At 65.2% G+C, this 18,526-nt stretch overlaps 1 protein-coding gene across 3 annotated transcripts in view; it reads right to left on the reverse strand.

Moving 5' to 3' along the window:
• VAV2 (vav guanine nucleotide exchange factor 2) overlaps positions 1 to 18,526 on the reverse strand; it is a 91,498-nt gene that overhangs the window by 52,090 nt on the left and 20,882 nt on the right. For all 3 annotated transcript variants that reach the window (XR_008392114.1, XM_037127659.2, XM_053667698.1), the window contains exon 2: positions 13,080 to 13,196. Coding sequence is in view for 2 of the 3 variants with exons in the window: in XM_037127659.2 (XP_036983554.2) it covers positions 13,080 to 13,196 (117 nt within the window). In the remaining variant the exon portion in view is untranslated. The remainder of the gene's footprint in view (positions 1 to 13,079; positions 13,197 to 18,526) is intronic.

Here is an 18,526-nt window from a genome sequence, read left to right on the forward strand (position 1 = left end):
CAGGTCACTCAGCCAGTGGGCCCTGGCATCACAAAAGCCAGGCTTGGAGGGGCCCACGGGCTGATGGCAGCCCGGCCACAGGGCAGCTGAGCGGCCTCCGGAGCAGACTCCAGTCCTGGGTCTCCGTGCGCAGAATGGAGACACCCAGGGGCTGTCTCGGGGACAGAGGACACAAGCTGGGGACGGGGCCACCCAGGGAGCAAATCCCAGCTGGGCTGGGGCTCCGAGGCCACCAGGATGCGAAGCCCAGGCCCCCGGACACTCCTCCACCCCTGAAGGAGGAAGGAAGGAAACAAACCATCTGTGCCGCACAGCAGGTGGCCAACTGGTTAATGGCCTGGACCGGCATGGCCGTGGGTCCCACCCCCAGAGTCTGGTCAGTCGGCACCGCCTCAGACAGAGCCTCTGAAGTGACCGTGGGGACCTGGCGCAGCAGAAAGGTGTAGGGACACAGGGAGAAGGCGGCCACCCACACACAGGAAGCGGCCCCACAGGGACCGACCCGCCGCCCTGCTCCGGGGTCTGGCCCCGGGACTGGGGGAGGCAGCGTCCCTGGGTCTCAGCCCCCGGGAGCTCTGTGACGGCCGCCCTGGGCAACGGGGACAGGGAGACTCTGAAAGAGTCGGGGGCAGGACCCTGCTCCCACAAAACCACCTCCGGGGTGGGGGGCAGCGATCCCAGCGGCACCACAGCGCACCCCTGGCCACCCTGCCCCCACACCGGCCGCGCTGCCCTCCGAGCTCTGCGGGCATGGCCAAGCCGTCTACCCCGCGGTGCCCGTGTCGTGCCCAGGGGACAGCCCTGCACACTGCACCCCCAGAAAAGAGGGGCCTCGCGCGCCTGTCCCCACCACAGTTCCTGAGTCACCAAGCCCTCTCAGCGTCTCCACGCCCACGGAGTAGTCCCGGGGGGCGCAGGCACCCCAAGAACTTGACTTTGACGGCAGGACACAAGCCAAACGAAGCATGCTTTGTGGGTTGTGGGTGGGAAAGGATCATTTTAGTGACACTTCAAATACTTTTAAACCCTCACCCAAGCACAAGAGAGGGGAAGGGAGGGAGGGAAGGAGGGAGGGAACAAGAAACATCGATTGGCTGCCTCCCATTCGCACCCTGACCAGGCATCGAACCTGCAACCTGGGCCTGCGCCCAGAATCAACCTGCGAGACCTTTCGGGTTGGGGTGACGCTCCGGCCCACTGAGCCACGCTGACCGGCGCTAATAACATCATTTTATAACGTGTGTGTAGAAACGTGGATGAATTAACAACACTTCACTGGGGTTCAACTGCTCCATCTTTCCCCACCAGCCCATAAACCGCACCGACCGAGACGGGCAGCCTCTCACCGGGCAAAGGGCCGCACCGGCCCCCCGTGTGCGTCTCCTCCCGCCCCGGCCGCACCCCCAGCCCCGAGCCGGGCCTCTGACCCCACGGGGCTCTCGGCCTCCCACAGCTCTGTCCTGGGGGGGTGACTTTCGGAGAACTGAAGGCCCGGAAGAGCTCGGAAAAGTGGAGAGTGACCCCAAATCTTCCCTTTGGAACCTCAACCCAACGCACACACCAACAGCGGTGGCGATCGGCCGCCTTTTCCGCGCCCCTGTCCTCGGGGGGCGGGCCCTGGGGCTCCAACCCGGACCTGCCTCTCCCACAACCCGCCACGTCCCACAAGCGGACGGGCGCCCACCCTGCGGCAGCACAGGGGCCTGCAGGGAACCAGACCTCGAGAGGCGCCTGCCCACGCAGCTCCGCCCAGCCCCCGCAGGGGCCGCACACACCCCACCCCTGGCCGTGTCAGGTCCCGGACCCACGGGCACCGCACGTCCCCATCCTGGGAGGGGCCACGCGCCGCTCCGGCCCCTGGTGACAAACCACCTGAGTCCTGACGGGGGCCGGGGCATGGACGGGCCCAGACACACGCCAGGCCTGGATTCCCGTGGGGGCCACCCTGGCCTCTGGCCGACCTGTCAGGGAGCCCAGGGAGGAGGAGACCCGGGTGACCCCAGAGGCCACTGAGCTGGGCCCGCACAGAAAGCTGAGTTCGCCAGCAGGGCCTGCGTGGGGTGCAGCCGCAGCCAGTTCACCCAGCAGTCCCTGCCTTGGGGACGCGGGCCTGGTAGGGCCCCTCCGAGAACCCCAGGACCTTCTGAGCACTGTGAGGGGGCCCAGAAGCCCCCCCAGTGGGGCACTCACCACATTCTGTGCAGCAGACGGACGCCCCCCCAGACCCTCACTCCCGCGTCCAACACAGAGAGGCAGAGGCCAGTGAGGCCCTGCTGATCCTCCTGCTCCTCCTCCACCCGCTGTGCCCCAGAGACCCGGGCCCCTGGAAGGCCCCCAGCGTGCTGGGGAGGGAGAAGGGACGCCTGAGGCCACCTCCCCGGGGCCTGTGGATGACCGAGAGACACGCCCCTGCCCCTGGGGACCAGCACTCTCCAGGAGTGACTCTGCAAATGAACGCGGTGGCCGCGCCCTGGCTGGGTGGCCCGGGCGGTTGGAGCATCCTCCCGTCTTCTTGTCCACCAGAAGGCCGGGGATTCTATGTCCAGTCAGAGCACACACCTAGGTTGCAGGTTCAATCCCCGGTCGGAGGGAGACAACCAATCAGCTTCTATCTCACTCCCTTCCTCTCTCTCTCAAACCAATAAGCATATCTTTAAAAGTAAATAAATAAAACAAGTAGGTCAGCACCATTCTGAAGAAAAGGACGGGGACACAGTGGGATGGGCAGAGGGCCGAGGGGCCCCAAAGGAGGGAAGGCGCGGTCCAGGCGAGTGCCATGGGCCCAGGAAGGGGGGGAGTGCCCAGCCTGACAGAGGCCCTGGGGGTGGCCCAGGGGACCAAAGGGTGGCAGCGGCGGGGCCGAGGGGGCCGGATGGGCACGGCGGGGACACTGGCTGTTCCGGGAGGGGACGGGCAGGCTGCCTCTGGAGAGGTGACTCTGGGCCCTCCGGGCCCCGGCTGCGGTGGTTCAGTGGACTGAGTGCTGGCCTGCGGACCAGAAAGTCGCTGGTTCAATTCCCAGTCAGGGCACAGATGTGAGAGGCGATGTTTCTCTCCCTCTCTTACTCCCGCTCTCAAAACACACGCTTTTTTTAACGCTGGCTGGGGGGGGGGGGGGGGGAGAAGGGTCAGCAGCAGAGAGGACTGACAGGAAAGCACAGAAGGAGCCCCGTGTGGAACGGTGGTCCCGACTCGGCCACCAGTGGGGGAGTGGCGAGCAGTGGTTGATTTAACGACCCTAATTTTGTTAAAAACTTTGTTTATTTATTTACTTACGTATTTTTAGGGAGAGGGAAAGAGAGGGAGAAAGAGAGGGAGAGAAACATCAGTGTGTGGTTGACTCTCACGGGCCCCTACTGGGGACCTGGCCCACAACCCAGGCATGTGTCCTGACTGGGAATCGAACCGGGGACCGTTTGGTTTGTAGGCGGACACTCCATCCACTGAGCCACACCAGCCAGGGTTAAAGATTTTATTTGTTTCTAGAGAGAGGAGAAGGGAGAGACAAAGGGGGGGACAGAAACCCTGTCCAGTGCCTCTCGTGCGCCCCGCAGGGGGGGCAGGGCCCACCATCTAGCCGAGCACCTCGACCGGGAGTCTAAGCAGCACCGGACAACGCCTGGCTCACTGAGCCGTGCGGACAGGGCGGGCAGCGGTTGACTTGGACAATGCGGGGTCCCCAGACCCAGCACACGGACCTCTGGGCCGGATGGTCTCTGTGCAGGGGACAAGGCCACGCCTGGTCCCCGGGCTGTGACCATCGGCCACCCGTTTGCTGGGGCCAGACAGGTCATGGAACCCAAGCAGGTTTGCTGATGGGCCATGTGGGCCTGCGGGAGGCAGTGAGGGACCGCAGAGGGACACAGAGGGACACGGGGGGACAGCCGAGTTCTGTCCTCCACAACTGGAGGAGGACTGGGACCCAAGCCCCCTCCACGGGTGACGCCCAGAGGCTTCCAAGAGGGAGGGCAGAGAGTGGGCGTCCAGAAGAGGGTCTCAGGGAGACCCCCAGGGAGGGGGCGGCTGTGTGGGGCTCCACGGGGTCGCGAGGGCGCCGCAGACGGCTGACCCCACCGAGACGCCCAGATTCTGCACGTCTGGACAAACACAGGTGCGTGCGTACACACGCGCACACAAACATGTGTGCACACAAACACAACACACAGACACACGTGCACACACAACACGCGAGCAGGCACCACGAGGTGCACACCCATGTCGTCCCTTCCGAGGCCCAGCGGGGACCAGCACAGGCCACGGCCGGCCCCAGGGGGTCGGGAGGAGAGGGCTCCAGCCCAGACACCCCTCCGCCCCCAGCTGCCCGCTGCCACCTGCCCCGCGGAGCTGAGTGTGTGCGGCGCAGATAAGGCAAAATGAAGGAACAAGACGAGTCGCCACCGAGCTGGTGATTCTGGGGACTCGTGCTGAATGCTAACTGTGATTCATCCGGGAGGTTTCCCTCCCGGGAGAAAGCCTCTCGCGCCGGCAGGCAGGGTGGCGGGCGCCGCCAAAGGCCAGGCGGGACCCGCCAGGACACGCGCCCGCTCACTGCTCCTGGCATCCGGGCCGGCGGAGCAGCCCCGCTGGAAACAGGGCGGCTTTTCACAGGGAGTCTGGCAGCTTGAGAAGGGGTTGTGGGTGAGGGGAGCCTCGGTGGCCCGAGGGAGGGAGAGGGACAAGCAGGGAGAAGGGGGCAGGGTCCGAACCGGAGGAAACCCCACAGGGGCAGCGAGAGTCCATCTCTCGACCACAGCTGGGCTGCCGGGACGGCCACAGCCGCGGGCACGGCCACCCCACCCTCGCAGGCCCTGCCCACAGTGGTCGGGAAGTGCCTGCTGCATGCGGCCCCCCGGAGCAGGCTGCGGGGAGAGAGGAGGCCGGGGTGCTGACGTCGGGCTCCCCAACCGCACGTTGCACCTGGAGCCGGTCACTGCACCTCCAGCCTGGTCCTTCATCCATCACACGGGAAGCTTACCTGAGGCCCTCACAAAGCAGCCCGGCGTTTTGGGGCTGCCACGAAGTCCGGGCTCATGAAGAATTCACGAGGAAGAGGAGGAGGAGGCTGCTGCTGTCCCAGCGCCTGTGTCTGCGGCCCCCGCCTGGCTCCCTGCCTGCCCTCGCTCACCAAAGTCTCTGCTCACCACAGCCGAGTCAGCCCCAGACCTCGCCGCCGCCGGGGGCCAGCAATGGGCCGACCTGAGAGCTGGGTTTGGCCCCCCTCTTCCCTGCGAGGGGCCCCGGCTCCTTCCCCACCCCTGATCAGAACCCTTTCTCAGGGGTGAGTGGGACAGACCCCTGGACACTGAGGAGGGACTGATAAAGTCCAATGAGCTACCTACGTCAACAGGAAAATGCTTCAGTCAAAGGAATGACTCTCTAACGGTGGAATGTCTAGCTGCATATTTTTTTTATGACTACCTGAAAGCTGGGAACCTACCATGAGAGAAACATAAAACTCATTTTTTCTTTTCTGTCAGCTGGGCCTTTTTATGTTGACAAGAGACAGACAGACAGCCACCCTCTTCAGTAAACCGATGACATACAACCTCCGAAGCCCCTTCCGCAACTCAGAACCAATATCGGTCCCACGGAAATTATCACTGACACCACACAGAGGGGCAAGCCTCCTCCAATCGAATCCACTCAGACCGTGGCCGTGCCCCACGGACTGTCCCACCTCCCTCAGCACCCCCCTGCCCCCGTGACGGAGGAGGAAACCAAGGCACAGTGAGGGGACTCATCTGCCCAGGTCAGGCCTTTGTTAAAGGGCTGAGTTCCTTCTGCCTTCCCCGCAGAACAGAACCCAAACACTGGGGGACCCTGTCTTAGTCCCTCTGAGCTACAGTGACGAAGTACCGTAGATGGGGTGACTCATGGGCAGTTATTTCTCACATTCAGGTAGCTGGACATCCGCAATCGGGGCGCTGGCGGACTCAGTGTCTAGCCAGCGTCCTGCCTCACAGAGCGGCGTCTCCACCCCGCATCCCCCCGTGGAGAAGGGGCGAGGGGACTTGCTGCGGGCTCTTTATGAAGTCACGGGCCCCGTCATGAAGCTCCAGCCTCGTGACTGCACGGTACCCAAACCTCACCTCTACAGCCACCACACTGGGGACCGGGAGCCGGCGTGAGAATCTGGGGGCACACCATCGGTCTGCGGCAGCCCGCTGGCAGGGCCACCCCACTGCCCGCCCGCACCCACCTCGGCCAAGGAGACCCCCGCCCGGGCCCACGAGTGCCCCTGGACTCCCCTCCCCGACCTCCCGCCGAAGGGCGTCCGTCAGTAATTTCTCATTTCCCTGCTTCACCAACTCCATTTTCCAAAGTGATTGAGACTCTAACACCATTAAAGATGATTTAATTTGCTTTTCCTAATGACATGCCCAGCGTAGGAGGACATTTCTCCTTTTCCACTTGAAAGTCACCGCGGGCGATTTTCTCCGGTTAAGTTAATAGGGAGCCAGCCCGTCAGACACGGAACGGAGGTGCCTCCAGAAACCCCTTCAAACCGGGGGAGCGGGGCGTGTCTGGGCGGGAAGACAAAGCCGCAGTCTCCCCTGCGGCGCCCTGCTTCTGCCTCTTCAAGCGCTTCCGGGGGCCGATCTAAGCCACGCCCAGCGGCCACCTGGACCCGCTTTACGGGGAAGCATCCGGACCCCAGGCCAGAGACCCGGCCTCCAGGGGGCGCCCTCCCAGCACCTGCTGTCCGGAGCGGGACCGTGCGCTCCGTGCGGCTCGGTGAGGCCAGTGCGTTTCGACGCCCTTGGCAGTGGAGCTGATTGCGGTCCTTGGTGAGGGGTGGAGCCCCTGCAAGGCCGCCCCCCCAGGTGTGGCTGGACTGCCCAGCACCCCCTCGCCGGCCTCTCTCGACGCCACGTCCCTGCGTCTGGGGCGCACATCCCAGCGAAGGGCGGAGCAGCACTGTGCACGAGGCCACCCCTCCCCCGCTCTCAGCGCCGACCGGTGAGGCTGGTCCCAGGGGCTCTCGGCCTCGGAGCGGGAGCGCCCCTCAGGCTGGGAGATCGCAGCCCGAGGCTCTGAGGCTCCAGGCCTGTGTGGCACCCGGGGAGCTGCCTCCCGGCGTCCATCCTGGGGCCGCCCAGCCCCGGTCAGGGCCTTGCTGCAACCCAGACTCCTGGCCCAGCACCCCGCTGTCCCCAGTGGCCAGCACAGCCCAACGACTTCCCGGGTCAAAGGCGGCCCTCAGCCAGCACCGGACCCCTCTTGAACATTCCTCCGGTGCAGGGAGGGAGGGAGGGCACTGAGCCACTTTTGCCACCAGCTAAAATATTTCAGTCTCAGATCAGAAAGGACACGAGCCAGAAATGGGGCGGAAGCACAGCCAGATGGACGCCGTCGGTCGGTCTCGGGGAAGCAAATGGACGGGCGGCCCGCCGTCCGCCCTCTGTCCTCGGTGCTTCAGCCCAGCCCCTGCTGCGCGGGCACTGAGACTCCCCAGGAGTTCGTCTTCGGGCACAAGCGCTACCGTGTACCCACCCCATGCACCCCACAATCCGCCGGGGGCCAGGCCTCACCACCTCCACACCTGCCAGGTGACGGGGCCTGTGGTCGGGGGCTGAGGCCACAGCCCCATCCCAGTCGGCCCTCCATGACCTGGTGACTGGCCTTAGGGGGTCCAGAGGGAGACGCCACCAAGCAGGCCGGTCCCCGGTCGGCCTCAGTGCTCCCCGCCCAGCAAGGGCTCTGGACAGAAGGTTGCTGAGGCCGCCATTCCAGGACCGGTGCCTCCCGCCCAAGGCCAGGGCAACCCAGAGCAGCTTCACAGAGGAGGAGGCACTGGGCTGCCCAAACCCTGCCACAGGGTCAGTCCGTGAGAGGGCAGCCCGGATCGCTGGGCAGAGGTGCCTGGAGCCCCGCTGCCCACTCACCCAGCCGAGAGGCCTGGGCACTGAGTCCTCGGCTCCACAGAAGCTGCACAAACACCACGAATGGGGGAGAGGGTCATCCCCCCCCAGATGCCGCCCTGTGAGCGCCCCAGGTAACGACCAACCGAGAAGCCTTGGGCTGGTCTGGGGAGGGGTGCTGCCTGCCCCCCAGAACCCCCTCTGCTGCCTCCCCAGCAGCAGCCAGCCCCCCATGCTGCCTGGAGAAAGTCGGCTGTGCCCTGTGAAAGCAAACGGGGGCCCTCGAAGGGTCGCTGTCCCGGAGGAATCCCTGGACACACCCAAACGGACACAGAACTTCCTCCCGGCTGCTTCTGGTGGGCGAGCCGTTACCAGGTGTGCACCAGAAAGGCTAATTGGCAATGCAACTCATAATTAGTCTTTGATTAATTAAGAATGGGAAAACTAATTACCTAATAAATGTCGTTGGTGTCCTAGGCACCATCTTTGAAAAGGGGCAATCCTCACTCAGGAGGGACCTCAGAGGCCAGGGCCCTGGGCCCCCGGGACTCACCAGGTGGGAGAGAGTGCCCGCCCCTTGCCCACTGGACAGCAGGCCCTGGGGGTGGGTGTCTGTCTGTCTGCTCAGCACTCGGTCCCCGGCCCACAGAGCACACCACTGCACTCGCTGAATGAATGGGTGGGTGGGTGAGTGAGTGGGTGGCTGCACCTGCAGGAGGAACCCTGTGTCCCCCCTAAGGAGCCCAGACTCAGCAGGACCCACCTCCCTGCCCGCTGCTCCCCGCAGCCACACGGACCACCCTTGGGTGGCAGTGGGGGCTCCGATCTGAGCACCCCTCCCCCCACATGGCACTAAGAGTCCCAAGCCCCCTCCTCCAGGTCTAAAGGGCTCCCAGAGCGCTCGCCTTCCCTGGCCCCCCTGCACTGCACCCCGGGGCGCATTCAGGAGGCGACTGAGCGATGTCTCTCCCTCTCCCTCCTCCCCTTCCCCTCTCTCAAGTCCATGAGCATGTCCTCAGGCGGATTTCAAAATGGTGAATATTGGGTGATGACCATTTTATCATCATTTTATTTTAATGAAAGTCAAAAAGGACCACCCAGGATAAACAATCCCGAGCTCCAGCCCCCACGCCCTGAGTCTCAGGGAGGGCGGGGACCTGCTTACGTGCCCAGCTTGCTCGTGGCTGAGGGCCTGGGAAGGCTCTCGGAACCAGCAGGGCCCTTCTGGGCAAGGTCATGGCCACAAGCCTGTGCTTCAGAGGGGCTGCCCCTCACCAAGGGCTGACTGGCCGCAGACCCCTGGGCCTCTGGAAGTCCCAGAATTCATTCCTGTGCAGGGCCTCCAGGCTGCCGGGGAAAGGACACTTTGTTACCATTCACCTCCAGACTGCCGGGGAAGGGACACTTTGTTACAATCAATTCTTTATACTTTGATACTCTTTTTCTCACCTCCTTAGTCTCATTCAGCTTCTTTTGCAAGCAGACAGCAAATTGTCAGGCTTCAATGGAAACAATTAGTGCCTCAGGTCTCGGGGAGAAACAATTTGCCAATTAAAATTCCCTTAACTGTGGATACAGGCAGAGAGAGAGCTGAGAAAATCCACGCTCCTAACCAACCCCTGGTGGGGGGCCCGCGGAGGGTGGAAGAGCAAGATGCCAGAGACGCAGCCCTGACAGCCACCCTCGAGGGGTCCTGCTCCAGCTCACGGGTAGGGAAGCCGCAGGCCTCAGAGATGAGCCGTGAGGGTCAGCGCCCGAAGCCAGGCTGCGCACACACTCCGGTTCCGTCACCGCCACCCCAGGCCTCTCCATCAGATGTGGCGGCTGCCGGCACAGGCACCCTGAGTCCCCCTGCCCAGAAATGAGCTGTCCGAGAGACAGGGGCAGACAGGGAGGGTCGCTTGCTGGGGACGAGGACCCGCCGGCTCGGCCAGCAGCCCCTCTCTGAGACCTGCCCTGGCTCTGGGACTCGCCACCTCCCCGGGGACTGAGCCACCGAACAGAGCCCCAGAGGCTCCCGCGCTGCAGCGACGGCGCTGAGATGAGTAAACGGTGCAGAGCGGCCGCTGTGAGAAGAGCAGAGCGTCTCACCGAGGACATTAAGTCCCCGGGAGAGCAAACGAGCGCACAGCCGCCACCACCACCGCTGCCACAGCCTCCAAGAGCCACCAAACCCAGAGCCGAGAGGCCTCCGGTGTGTGGAGCACGCTGAACAGTGAGCGTGAGGTGGCGCGGGCCGGGCAGGGAGACGGGGCGTTGCGTCCATGCCCCAAGGCTGCCGGCTCCCTTCCTCCCTGACCCGATGGAGCCCGGGGACCCGACTGGCCGCCCCACTTCCACCGTCACTGGGGACACCAGGGGACGCCTTCTCTGAGGCCCAGGGTTTCCTTCCTTCCTTCCCGAGGCGCCCGACAGGACGGCGAGGCTCGTGGACGCCAAGAGCCCGCACGCGGCGGGGAGCCGGCCCGGGTGAGCGCTGCCGCCGGCGGGAGGAGGAGGATGGACGGAGCTCCCCGCCCTCCCGAGAACCTGCTGCAGGGCCGCTTCACACTCAGTTAATTAATCAGCGGCCCACCAGTCGCCCCGGCTTCACCACGTCAGAAGATCAGAGCCTCGCAAAACGTTTTAATGAATAATAAATAGGAGCGTTAAACCCGTTTATTTTCGGGCGCGCTCCGCGCTTCGACTCCAACGGCAGACAGGGCCACCTGGACCTTCCCCTCGGGTTGTGCCTTCTGCCGGACATGGAGGCCAACGGGAGCCGAGCGACCAGGCGGGTCCCCGACACGGAGCCGCCGAGCGGGGGGCCCCCGGGGAGCAGCGGTGCACCCCACAGGGAGCAGGGCCCCGCACGGCCGCCAGGTCAGCTCCTGGAGGCCGAGCCTCTTCCCCTCTGGCCTCGCCCACCCGGGACACGAAGGATCCACCTGACAGATGCTGCCTGCCCCCCACCCCGGCAGGGACTCCTCCCACGCGTCAGGGCCAGCGCTGGCGTGGGGGCAGGCAGAGCGGGCAGTCCCATCCTCCCGGCCACCAAGGGGCTGGGCTCCTGGGCCCGTGGGAAACCTCGGTGCATGTCCCCGAAGAGACAGACGGGACCTTCGCTCTCTGAGCCCAGAGGGAACCGTGACACCAGACCTGAGGTGTCGCGGAGCTGAGGGGACCCGGGGGCCGCAGCCCAGCCCTGTGGCAGCTGGGCCATCCCCCCCCTCCACAGCGGCCAGCCCCTCTCGCCCTGCGGCCCAGGCAGCGCCAGCCGAAGGGCCAGAGAGAGCGGGCATGGCTTGCAATCTGTTGTCCAGGGTGTCCCGTCCCTGGACATCAGGAGGGACCCACCGAACAGCACGGGCCCCACACCGTGGCTCCCTGCAGGGAGAGTGGGTGCCAGGGCCCCACGCCTCCCCAGTCACACTCAGCGGGGAGGCACTGGCCACAGGTGCCACAGCCAGGCGGAGCCCTGGGGGGTGGTCAGTGCGCACCCAGGTGGGCGAGGACAGGCAGGAGGGCAGGACGGTGTGGACTGCACGCCCTGGCGCCAGCACGGCCCCCGCGGCCCAGCCCCTGGCGGGGCATCTGGCACACACTGGCCACTCTTGGGCCCGCAGAGGAGGCCGACGGACCAGGAGATGGCGGTGGGGGACCCAGGTGCACCCCGCCCGCCTTCCTACTCCACAGACTTTGGAGGGGGCTTCTCACCAGCAAATCACAAGCGGAACTTAGAGAAACTGAGTCAACCTGGGAAAGCCCCCCCGCCCCCGCATGACAGCACAGTGGGGCCCGACACGGCCTGAGTGCGTGTGCAACAGCGTGCAGCACCGACGTATATGTAACAGCCTCTCTGGGTGACAGTGTTAGTGCGTGACATGGTGTGCTTCTGAGCGTGACTGTATAAACACGTGTGTGTGAGCGTGTGATGCTGTGTGGAAGGGAGCCCGTCTGTGTGTGTCAACAGCGTGTGTGTGCACATTCTGGGCTCGAAGGCCCTGCCCCGAGCCCACAGCGGTCAGCGGCCCCTGCCCAGGGGACTGCTGGGGGCTGGAGCAAACAGGAGCGGGGTCCCCGTGCACCCCAACTCCAGTCCGTGGGCACAGACAGGCAGGCCCCTCAGTGGTGGGTGCACGGTGGCCTCTGAGTCCTGGGCGGGACCACCAGGGGGGACGGGCTGAGTCTTTTAAGAAGGAAGCAGGAAGCTAAGACCTGGGCAGTCACACACGGAGACGTGCTCTGGAGCAGGTCCTGGAATCTTGCCTCTAGGGAATTCCAGGGCCGGCGCAGAGTCCGGCCGGGCCGAGGGGCTGGTGGGAAAGTCCCAGCCGTGGCTGCCGCCGATCTGACACCGTGTCGCCCTGCAAACACCGGTTCTCTAAGCATCTGTAGCCACAAATACAACCACCTTCTCTCACTTCATAAACCGCGAATCTGCACAGCCCTCCCCGGGCACCCAGCCCCCAACGGCCGGCGGTTCCTCACTCAGGTGAACTAGGCAAGGATCCCTCCTGGAAGCCCACGGCCAGGGGCAGACTCGCCCCTCAGCTCCTGCGGGAAGCAGCTGGGCCACCGAGAAGTCCGAATGGTGCTGGTCCCAGCGACATACAAGGAGTGACCCAGGGCCTGCCGTGCTGACGGCCGTGGCGCCCTGAACCCAGGCTCACCCCCGTCCCCTGCACCTGGGCCGGCGGAGCTTCTCGGGACAGCGGCCAAGTGACACTGTCTGCAAACACAGGGAGACTCAAGGGTTGTCTGCCCCGGACTGAGGGGTCCAGGCTCTGACCCCCTCTTGGCCTCACACCTGTCAGGGACCCACCCAGGTGGGACCACCACAGCCCCCGTGGATGGCCAGTGTCACCTCTGCCGACCCCGCAGGAGCAGGGAGGGGCAGTGGCCCATTCCCCGCGAAGAGTCGAAGGCTGGGGGCAGAGAGCAGACACTCCGGGTCCCCCCTACCCCTGCCCAGGTGGGAAAGGCTCCATCCTTGTGCACGCCCTGCTGTCCCTCCACCCTCCCCGACGCACGACACCCGGCCTCGCCCCGAGTGGCTTCAGCAGGAAGGCGCTGTCCTGCGGGCCCCCATCTGGCCCCTCACACTCCCGCCTGCGCCTGTGCCCGCACCTGCCCGACGGACGGCGGACAGAACGCCCCAGCCCGCTCTGCGTTGCAGCGCCTGCCGGGGAGCCGGCCCTCGGCCACCAAGCCCGGGGGGCAAGGCCACACACTCACCTTCCCAAAGTCGCGGACGTCGAAGAGGTCGAAGGGGTCGAACAGCTCGCTGTTCCGCAACCCGAACTTGTCATGGCAGACTTTGAGGAAGGTGCGGATGTTCTTCAGACACAGGAACTGCAGGGCAGAGGGGGAGAAGCCGTCAGCACGTGGGGCCCAGAGGCGGCGCACGGACCAGATGCCCCTGCCCGGAACTCGAGGGTGCGCCGCCTCCGCCCGCCAGCATGACGCCGCGTCCCGGGCGGCCACTGGCAACCACGTGCCCCGTCCTGTCGAGGGGACCCAGCACATTTCGACGGGGACGAGACAGCCAGAAAAAATGGTGCTGGCCTTGAGTAAGCAGGGAGTACACACGTGTGGACACACAGGCGCACATGTATAGACACGTGCTGGCATGTGTGTGCATGCAGGCACCACCTTCCTGGACACAGACCTACCCCAGGTACTTTACAAGCGACAAAGCCAGCAGCCGGGGAGCACCCCACAAAAGTTATGGGGGGCCAGGTGCGGCACCTGCCTGCCAAAGTCGGGGGCCAGGGCTCCCGGGTCGGCACCCTGGCACCTCCTCCACCCAGCATCCCAACACCAGGGCCCCCGGCCTGCACTGGGCTTGGCCACACAGGGAAGGAGCGGTGGGGGTGGGGGGTGGACAGGGTCGCAGCTTCTGGCCCCCATGAGAAGGGCCGACCAAGAATTCGGGGGGCAGCAGGCGAGGCAGTGGGAGCACAGACTTCCAGGTCACTGGGCCCTGGGTTCCGACCTGGTCCCGGCAGGACCAGCAGGGAGCGGCCTGGCTCCTGAGGCTTCCTCCCGCAACGCACCTCCTGGGGGCCCAAGGCGGGCGGTGGGTGGGCGGGAGCCTTCAGCCTTGAGTTCGGCTCCGCCAGGGTGTCCACCACGGGCCAGGTCAGCCTGGCCCGCAGCCATTCCGCTTAGTGCGGGACGGCTCCATTTCCAGAGAGCCACGGACAGGCTGCGCCTGCCCGCCGGGAGCACAGACAGACGGACAGCCGGGGCCAGGAGCTCCCGCGGGAAGCCGCACCCCAGCCCAGCTCCAATCGCTACCCCACCCCCTCGGGCAGTGCCCTGCCCTGGAGCACCTTCTGCCTGGAGCCCTGCCTCCGGCCCTGCCTCCAGCTGGTCGCTGGTCCCCAAGGACACGTTTCCTGACTCATTTCCTCTGTCTCCCTCTGTCCTGGGGTTAGTGGTGCTGTGAGCATCATTTTTCTGAACTCGTGAGAGTAAACTGCAGACAGAACCCCCCTTCAGCCCCAGCACCTGAATCTGAGCGCATTTCCTAAGGGCAGGGACACCCCTTCCCCAACCTCAGCACCAGCACGGACCCCACACGGGCCCCGCCTACTGAACGCACAGCCCGCACACACGGCCTGACCCGGGGCCTGAAAGCAGGAGACGCTCCGGCCCGAGCCGACCTGGGTCAAACACTGCGTCAGCCGGGCCGTCTCTCTGCGAACCCGGGACAGCCGTGACGAGAGGGCCTCCCGGGATGGCAGAATTGTGTGCCCCCGAGCGTTTGACATGTGCCCACTCCAAGGGAGAAACTGCATCTTCGCCTTAATTTTATTCGAGTTCAAGTAAACGGAACACCGGCTCGTGGATCCCACACACGCCCAGTCCCCGTCACCCAGGACCGGGCTCTGCTGAAGAATTCGGTGACCACCAAGGACTGAGACTGCGGGCCCCACTCACGGAGGCAGGGAGGACAGGTGGCCTCGCAGGGACCGAGGGCTGCTGAGAGCCAGGGTGGGGTGGGGGCCTGGTGTTCCGTGGGCACAGATGTTCCCTTGGGGAAGGTGTAAAGGCCCCGGAAACAACGGTGTGACTGTCACATGGCACCAAGGACACGCTCAGCGTCCCTGTGACGCATCTGCAACGGTTAACACAGTCATAGCTACGTCGTACATATTTATCACGATAGAAACGTAATCACAAAGATGCAGAGGATGGGGACGCGGGCCCACGGGGAGGAGGCACCGTGGTGACAGGGTGGAGCTCAGGGAGCCGCCCCTGGGAGCAGACAGGGCAGCAGGGACCCGGGGGCCACCAGAAGCTGGGGGAGGCCGGGACTCACTCAGCCTCTGAGCCCCTGAGGAAGGGCCAGTCCTGCCGACACCGTGACCTCGAACCTGAGGCCCCCTGGTGCTGGGACACAAATACACGCCTGCCCCCTGCGGAGGTGGGCGCACACCCGCAGGACCCTCGTCCCTGCCTTCTCCGTCCCCCGTCCCCCAGTGGACCCCAGGACGCGGCAGCTGCCAGCCGGGCAGCTGCCGGCTCTGCTGTTTTTTGCTCATCACGCGTCTCTTATTTCCTCTAAGCATTTATTTTAATTCCTCCTCAGCCTCCCATTTTTAGAGTTAATTACACAGCTCCCGACCACAATGGCAGCCGGCAAGGCAAGGCTTCCTTTCGGGGCTCAGAGCAGGGCACAGCGTTAGCCTGGCCTGGCCCCACCCCACGTGGGCCCCTGACCTCCCAGAACCCCTGCCCTGGGCTGGAGGTCGCCCCAGGCCAGCCTTGGGGAAACTGAGGCACGCAGGCCCTGTCGGCCTTCGGGGACAGGACACTCGGGCCCACAGGGAGGGCCACGCCCAGGCCACTGTGCCGCGCAGGGCAGTGTGCCCCCTCAGCCCCAAAGAGGCCGCAATCCGATTAGGAGAGGACCCGGGCTCCGGGCCCAGCCACCCACTCCCGGGTGCCACAGGCCTGCTGCTCACTGTCACTGTCACTCAGCTCGCACAGGCGCTGGGCGGGCACCCTGGTCATCAAAGGCAGGACAGGGCCCTGAGAACCAGGACCTGAGCCTGAGCCATTGGGTCCCAGAGGCCCCCGGGGGGTGGGGGTGGGGTCCCTGGCCCAGCTCGAGGGCCCACTGTGGCCACTTAGTGGCCAGCCTACGGACTGGGGACATTGCCAGGGACTGCCCCACCCTGCTGAGGAGACTCGGCCTGCTCGGCTGAGTGGGCAGGCTGGGGGCCCCCACGGCCCCTCCGTCTTCCTCAGTCAGAAAAGGGACACAGGACGGCCACCCACCCCCGAGCTCACACCCCAGCATCCAATACATACGGGCACCAGGGGCCACACTTCACCCCCACAAGACCTCACCCACCTCAGCCCTGAGACAGGCGCGAAACGGGAAACTGAGGCACAGAGAGGAGAAGCTGCTTGCACAAGGTCACATGGGGCAGGGCAGGAGGGTGCTGACCCCTGCGTGCCTCAGCTTCCCCATCTGTGAAATGGGAAGAAGGGGCCGGGAGCTGCTGCTTTAAGAAGGGACAGCTGACCCGGGGCTGTCTCCCCCAGGAGGTTCTGAAGTCCCTGTGCCCTGAGCTCCCCTGTGACATCACGTCCCAGAAGATGGAAGCCAGGGGCCAAACCTACAGCCCACCAGCACCCTTCCCGGGCCTCCACCAGCCAGAGCTGGGGAGTGGCGGCCGGCAAGTGGCTGGACCCCGGCCCTCCATCCACACCCCACCCCCAGGCTCCTCACGGCCCGGAGAGGGTCAGTCTGCTGCTCCCAGCTCCCAGCCAAACCGGCGAGAGTTCGGCCTCGGAGAGGCCGCCCAACGGCCCCACAGCCTGGGGGGACAGACAGGGCACGGCAGTGTCCAGCCTCGGACAGGACAGGAATTCTGAGAACCTCCGGGTCTTTCCGAGACAGGCGGGGGGCCCCAGAGCCCCTTCACTGCAACAAATCACACGTCGTCGGGGTGCTGTGAACCACCCCCCACCCCCGGGCCTCGCTGCTGTGCCTGCTGCTCACAGCCTCTGACTGGCAGCTGACCACGCCTGTGATCAATAAACAATGGAGCAGAGAATTAACTTCCTGTTTTACTGATGCTGCGCTGATCCCTAAAAACACTGAAAAGACCTTCACTGTGGTGTAACAGGTGCAGCTGGAGTGCACCTTGCAGACCTGGGTCGGTAAACCGCTGGCCTTGAGGTGACAAGCTGGGCCACCGCTCCACAGGGACAGCGGCTGAGACCGTCTCCTCGCCCTGCACCCCAAACACCCTGGACGACCACCCGCCACCACCGCACGGGCTGGACATCTAGTGACCGAACGAACAAATGGAGGAGGAAGGCCTCTCTTCGCGTCCCAGTGGACACGTCTGAAGTGTCCCTGTCCCCCCGCAGTGGTGGGTCGCCATGGCCTCAGAGGTGCCGGGGTCCCCACGAACAGCCGTGCCTGCTGAGTGGCCACCCTGGCTTCCAGAAGCTTCTCCACGAGCAAGCAGGCGGGTGGGGTTTGGAGACCGCCCACCAACGCCGTTCCGCCCTCAGGCCCCGCTCCGAGCCCAACCCCGCAGATCTGATCCAGTCCCCTCCGCAGAGGGGAGACGCGGGGCTCGGGAGGCAGGTCTGCAATCGAGACTCCCGGCCGGCACCGGGGCCAAAGCCGCTGTGGCTGCCCCCAGCACTGGGGAAGGACCCCGCCACGGATCCAGCTCGCCCACGGATCCAGGCAGGAAAAGCACAGCCCAGCTGGGGATTTATCTGCGGAGCCTGGGGGATTCGATTAAGTCTGGACAATTGAACAGGAGCTCTGGCCCTGGGGGACGGAAGCGGGGAGCACTCGGCGCCAGCAGCTGGCAGACCAGCCAGCGGCTCGTGCAGGGCCCTCTGGCCTCTCTCTGTGCCGGCCGTCGGGAGGGGAGGGCAGGGTCTCTTCGCACGGCCGGGCCGGTCCTTCCGGAGACCAGCACGGCGGCCACTGCTCGACCCTGGACGGCCTCCCCTGAGGCTGCTAGAGTTTGTCGCCCAAAAAGGCCAGCGTGCGTCATCTTGTGTGTCCCCCTCGACCCCTGGGGAGGTTTGCAGGGGGAGTCCGCTGCCGCGCGGATGGGCAGAAGTGGGCTCATCACCCCTTCCCCATGAAAAGTGTCTGGCACCAGGCCCTGCGCTGAACACCTCAGGGTCACCATCAGGGTCACCCTCTGACACAGTCACACAGCCCGTGTCACTAGTGGACAAAGGACTGGATGCCCACCCCCTGGATGGGTAGGGAGGGGAGGGCCCTGCTCTGACCCACGCCTGGTCCAGTCCTCATGCTCTTGGCTGCTAAGTGAGGCGCCTCCATGAGACCCCCCCACCCAAAGCCAGGGACAGGGGAAGGCCCTCTGGGCCAACATGCAGGGTGAAGACAGAGCGTGGAGGGGTCTCCCCCAGCTGGAGGCTCTGTGTCTCTGATCCCAGGGCCCCTGGACCCCGGGGCCCTCTCCTCCTGCCTCGAGGACCAGCCCGTGATGAACGGGTGCCATTCAGGAGGCGCTCCGCCTCCCCCAGGCTGAAGATCGGGTCCCTCTGGGGCAGATGTGCCCTGGCCTTACTTAGCCAGCTTCCCGGCCCCTGACCCCTGCCCTGGGTGCTCCGCACACAGGAAGCCCTGACCTGTGTGTCTCGTCCCCTCCAGCCAATTCCAGGAA

Source organism: Artibeus jamaicensis, unplaced genomic scaffold (genome assembly GCF_021234435.1).
Source record: "Artibeus jamaicensis isolate MK-2021 breed Jamaican fruit bat unplaced genomic scaffold, CSHL_Jam_final contig_471, whole genome shotgun sequence".
In the NCBI taxonomy this organism is placed as follows: Eukaryota; Metazoa; Chordata; class Mammalia; order Chiroptera; family Phyllostomidae; genus Artibeus; species Artibeus jamaicensis.